This window comes from Morone saxatilis, unplaced genomic scaffold, assembly GCF_004916995.1.
Source record: "Morone saxatilis isolate NCDOM2014 unplaced genomic scaffold, NCSU_SB_2.0 Contig11, whole genome shotgun sequence".
Classification (NCBI taxonomy): domain Eukaryota; kingdom Metazoa; phylum Chordata; class Actinopteri; family Moronidae; genus Morone; species Morone saxatilis.
This window is the reverse complement of record NW_023339663.1, coordinates 16,514,876-16,521,024: the sequence shown is the minus strand read 5'-3', so window position 1 is coordinate 16,521,024 and position 6,149 is coordinate 16,514,876. Positions and strand designations below refer to the sequence as shown.

The window sequence follows — 6,149 nt, the reverse complement described above, 5'->3', positions numbered from 1 at the left end:
TTCCTAATGACTCTAAATGAAGGTTAAATGGGATCTTCCCTTGGCAGTGAAGTGGACAGGTAGAGTGGTTAACTGGTGTCTCTGAACACGAGACACCCAGCATTTCATCTCCCGTTGAGTAGTTGGATTGCAACAGAGCTCAGAGGAGCAGGGCGCATGCAGACCATCAGGCTGTGCAGTCTTTAAACCAGGGACTAATTTCCAGTCCTCCACTTGGGTCTGGGTAAACAGCACCGCCCCGATGGTTGTTTGTTTTAAGTGTGGGACGATCCATCGCAGAGCGCCGGGCTCGATTGACACTGTCTGCTGATCTGCTACTGCGGATTGCTCAGAATAACAAGGCTGCTCGCTAATTCCCGTCTATCGGGGCTTTCGCCGAAACACCGAGAGAGTAGGGTCCAAAAAAAGCCAACAAGGCAGGCAAGAACGCCGCGCCGCCGGAGTCCGCACCCCAGAATGGCTTCGGGAGACCTTTACGAGGTAGGATAAAACCACGTCCAAGGAAAATGCTCTGTAATATTGACGAATAATGGAATTAGGAAGTAAAGGGGAGGGCGTCGCGTATGTAAAAAGCGGTGTAGACTAAGCCCTTTAACAGGCGAAACTAACCCTTCTCAAGCTTTGCGAAGACAAGGTTTGTTCATTTCTGCTCGTAGTACTTCGCGTCGCTTCTCATACACTTTGACATATAATTGTTTAGGACTGGAGTGAGATAGACGAGATGTAATTTGCGGGCTCAACTCCTCAGTCTGTCGCCGAGTTGAAAGTCGTGGTAAAGTGACAGCAGCGCTGAGCGGAGGACATGGTGAATAGCTACAGGCGGAGTGATGGTCCTGAAGGTGCGCATACATGCCAAAAGATATTTTGTCATCACAGCCTTTTAACAGCGGCGGTGACTGTTTCGGCACATAAGATGACACACCGGTTTATTTCTGTCGAGCGGTGTAAACAAGTCTGTGTGCGAGCTTCTTTCATGGTTGATGCGTGAATTGGCGAAATCATGACTCCCGAATAGTGCGGGGCGTAAAAAGTTGCCTAAATGAGTGGCAGGAAAGGTCACGCCGCCCCTCGTGCGCAACATCACTCTGGAAACAGTGCCAGAATTTGCATGAAGCCTGGTTTTCTACATCAGCTTGACTGAATCAAGCACTTGCTGTCATGAGGCTTTGTTACACACTGACATGGGTTCATAGGTTTGAGGTCATGGTGGCAGGGGGGGGGGGGGGGGGGGGATTTCAGTGTTTGATGACTTCCAGGGGCAAACAAATGTAGGTGTACATAAGTTTTTCATTCGTTCCAATAGATTAGGCCTACGCATTTGCCACGTGCCACAAGAAAAATGTCCATCAGATAATAAACTTGGGGATCCATTCATGTGTGTTCGAGTAGATAAGGTTATCTGCTGGCAGCATTGACTGACGATGAGTCGAGCAGGACATCAGTTAGAAGACAATAGAATAAATATGCGAGAAGCAGTTGGTAATTGTATTTAGACCCACCATCTGTAATTATTTTTGTTAGGCCATTGCTTTTTATCCCAGAAACACATCTTGGATCATTTGGAATATGACACCACAGTGCTGCCAAAGTAAACTCCTCTTAAGTTTTATTTACTTTCTTTTTCTGATTTTTTTTTTTTTTTTACATTTTTCGGCTTAATTAACTATGCTTCTTTCAATTGGGTAAAGCTTCATGCGTCCACGTACTACTACTGAACAGAAAGCCCTGTTTGTTTTATGCTGTGTTCAAGTCATATCGTTGAGTAATAACAAGCAGCTGAGTGGGAAAAACCGTTCACCTCAGCCTCCGACTTGTTGGGTGACATACATACATAAATGAAGTAGTAGTGAGCAATAATGCACTTTTGTGATGAAGTTTTACTACTAGATTGAGAATGCTGTTGGTTCCACACAAACAGTTGGTTTGATATGAAATCGGCCTCTTGGGACAGCCTGTACTATTACCGTGTGGTCACGGGATTTCATTAATTTCCTGTGGAGCTGATTGACTGATCATTGTTGAACAGGTTATTGGGTTATCGCAATTTATCACTCACAAAATATGATTTATTTTTGTTAGTGTGTCGACAGGCGTGGCCTGTTGAGAGTCATTTGATTCTTTGTGTTGTTTGTCCACGAACATGACAACCGCTCCATTGGTGACAGGTCTGTTTTGAGTGACCAAGATTGAGAAGCTGACCAGAGGTTGCTGGTGCTGTGCGGCTTTTATTTAAAAACGAATCCAAAATAAACATTTGAAATAGAGAGAACGTTGTTTCGTATTGTTGGGGTTTATGGCAAATTATAATTTCCAGGAGTTTGTTCATGTTGGGAGTGCCAGCACCAGTCAAGTAGCTAATAATGTTATGTACAAATGGTTTGTTTGATGGTGCTGTAATAGGAGATTGATTGAAAAGTAGAGGGAGTATTCAGTTGACTGTCATTCTGTTTTCGTATTGTTGTGACTTGCGAATTTGATGCATAGATTGTTGTGACAGTTGGGGATTAAGTGAGAGAGAAGACATCAAAAATGTAGTATATGTATCAATAGACTCTTGTATGTATTATCATGATTTGGTCATTTGCTGTCTTTAGAGTTCTAGAGATAGAAAATCCATAATTTGGAAAGAAGATGTTAGGGAGTGAAGGAGGTGGATCCTGAAAGCTGAAAGGCTTTTGGATGAGATAGGAGATCATCTTGGATGGGTATTAAAATTCAGCACTTTTCTAAAACCACTTGAAAGTGAGAAAGAATGAATTATTCAATACTCAATATTCAGTCTATAAGTGCAACAGGCTGTACCCTGTGCTCCAGTGGGTGTGTTCCTAAAATGCACTGTCACACTGATTTATTCTATGCTTTATTGATCTATCAGCAATCTAGGCCACTGTTCTCTTTCGTAGTGGAGAATTGGGTTAACTAGAGAGTTGTGTTGAACAGATATGGTGACATCAAACAGTCTATAAGTAATGCGTGAAAACTTTTTTTGCAAAAGCATGAATAAAGGTCAGGCTTTGTGCTGACTTTTTAAAATGCAATGAGGCAGTGGAAGCACCACGGATGAACAACGTTTAATTTTACAACATGGTTGAGAAGACACCAACTTGGGGTCAGTTCCTGTTTGAAAAGGTGCTCAGCCTTTACATTCTGAAGGACATTCAACACTTAAACATAACTGTACACACTAGAAGAACAGCATTATCTACAGAGAGCCTGACTTCCTGTTTTAAAAAATGTATAGATGTATTACAAGAGAGAGGGTCAGTTTTTTTCCATTCTCTTCAATACTTTTCTGTTTATTTGTTTACAGGCAACATTCAAGGTTAAAGGTTCATGTATATATCATTCTACAACACAGGGTTGTACATTGAAATGCAAGCTATAGTCCCTTTATGCTACACAAAAAAGTGGAGAGTGGAGGATGAACTCAGTAGTCTTAGAGCCCAAAGAACGAAGCAGATCTGTTAGTCTGGTGATATGGCAGTGGATACTTCTGTATTTCTTGCCAGATGGCAGCAGGGTGAACAGGCTGTTGATGGCTGGGTATAATCTGACTTTTTTTTTGTCATTATTGTATGGACAAACATTCTCTTAAAATGAATCTCCACCTAAAATCGGCCTTTAGAGCATAACATTCTCAAAAATCCTTATATTGACTGATGCAGTTCACCATAGGAATATCAAGCCTCTTTCCAGGATGCTTGTTAAGTGTTTGACTAACGTATTGTGGGGACAGTATTTACTATATTTAAAACTTACATACTTTTAGGTGGCTTTACATTTTGTAGGATGTCATATTTTTAAAAGTGAAAAAAAAACATACAAAAATGAACATATTCCCTTTCTTAAATGGGCATGTATAAACCCAGTTGTGGGTTTAAGAGTTTTAAGTGATTTCGTCACTGTCCTTGTTGATGCTTGTTACAAACAAGCTGAAGCTGCATTTTCTTAAGCCACGAAAAAACATTACAATGTCACACTCCATTTGTCACCGGGACTAAAGTATCAGGGGGATTGTTGCACCACTGTACTAGCTGTCATTAGCTATTTAGCAGTCCTATTAGCTGAGTCTACCCTGACTGGGAGCTTAAAGGACAGTGGGAGATTTGTTTAAACTACTAGCGTAGGAGCTAGCAGAGGAGAATGAGCACCGGAACCGGAGCTGGACGAGTGCGCAACGGGACCGGGTTCACAGCCTCTGAGACTGACAAGGGCCAGGTGATTTACAGCAGCTCCAATCAGGACTCCAGGGAGGACAAAGACACAGCGGGTTCAGGCTGGGACGGGAGAGGCATGAATTGGGAGAGGAGCAAGTTTGTAGTGAGTTAATTTGGGTCTGGATCCTCTCTTTTCATCATACTTAAGTTGCAAGTTTTGAAATTAAAGGTAGAGCTTCAGATTCATATTGATGAGATGATAGCAGCTTAATAGCTAAAGTTAGTTTTTCCATTTTGAAAAAATATATACTCTACAATGCAGATAAACTCTGAAATAGTTTCCACCCAGTTTTAGCAACAAAAGCTGGGAGAATGTCCTCAGTCTCATGAGCAAAGCATTTAGAGACTGGCTTGTGAGTCTAGATTGCACCTGCTAGTGCAGAAGAGCTTATAGGCAGTGTTCAGCAGTGGGATATCTGTGAGATCATCAAGCTCAGAAAAGACAGGAAAATATAGTGTGGTCTGTGGTCCATCAGGGATGTCAAGACAGGTGTGTAAATTACACACTGTGTACATTCCACTGTGTAATGTACACCCTGACATCACTTTTGAGTGTGGTTATAGGAGAACCAGAGCACCCTTCTGACCACGCCCAAAAATGATGTCAGGGTGTACATTACACACCTGTCTTAATATCCCTTACAGTCCACTGTATGTTCTTCTCACTATGTTTTGGGTTGGAGTACGCTGAAAATGAATTTGGCCACTGAGGGAGGATATACCCACTTCCACTCTTCCAGGTCAAAGTTAAGTGTTACTAAACTAAACCTCTCTGGTCTTTGTATGGCCCTTCTATCTACTGTCTCCACTTTCCTTCTCCCTTTTTCTGGATGTGTCTCTGCCATGCTGTTATACATATGTATGGTTAAGTGTGACATTGTCTGGCTCTGTAAGGGTTTAAATCTCCTGTTCATCTCACTGACACCCCAACAGGTGCCCCATCAAAGGCTGTCCGTTGCTGTCAATGTGCTCCAAACATATCACAGCAACAATTGATGAGCAGCTATTACCACAGCTACATTAAAAACTGTCCAACCATTATCCGTATTAACAAACAATTAGCAATGTCGGCCCCCCCCCCCCACATCATGCTTGATCTTTATAATTTTCACAAGTATCTGCCTTTATATAAACAAGCAGGCTTCTGATGGAAGATAGCACTGTAGAAAATATTGAACATATTGATTGGATTCACCTAAAGCTGGATTTCTGCTATACGCAAGGAGTTAACGGGAATCTCACCATCAGTGTACTGATGAGTCACTGGCAATTATTTCCCCACTAATAACCGAAGGAGTGAGTCAGTAATAAAGCAAAAGTTACTATATATTCAGTATGAAAGTTTAGAATTGATACTGAATATCCATGTGACAACTGTGAATTAGGAATTATGTTGTACACACAAATGAGAAATAAAACAAACAATATGACTACATGGTAGAGTTTTCTTGTATTGTTGTTATTGCGAGGAAAAGTCTTAAGAAGATATAGAGTTTTGGCAGTAGTAAAACTATATGAGTGAATTTTCCTGTTTTAAATGAATTTCCAACTCGGGTGTGTGTTATTACATTTAACACCAAGTTACTTCCTCCTTTTATGTCCATTTTGGTGTCTTTTTCTAGAGCAAACATTGTTCACCAAACATGACTAGACACATAGTTCTTTCTGTGCTAGCCTATACAGAAGCAGTAGTGGTTACTTATAAATATGACTGTATACAGTTTCAGTATATAGCAATTATAAGATTTAAGGCCAGTCAATGCAGCAGTGCAGTTCTTCTAGCCCCCTCCCTTCTTCCTGCCTTTCTGTTTCCATTGGTAATCACATTATATCTGATGACTGCCGTTTGTTTTACTTCCTTTTGGTCCTGATGGTAATAATGTAACGTCTGGTGACTGCCTGATCAATCGCTACCAATTACATACTGTCTCT

At 41.3% G+C, this 6,149-nt stretch overlaps 1 protein-coding gene across 1 annotated transcript in view; it reads left to right on the top strand.

The window, feature by feature from the left end:
* Positions 1–276: 276 nt before the first annotated feature.
* The window catches only part of cdyl (chromodomain protein, Y-like), a gene marked incomplete in the record, with an annotated part of 24,079 nt that continues 18,206 nt past the window's right edge, over positions 277–6,149 (top strand). Inside the window, 1 exon segment of the mRNA XM_035651761.1 lies at positions 277–480. Within this exon segment, the coding sequence (XP_035507654.1) occupies positions 457–480 (24 nt within the window).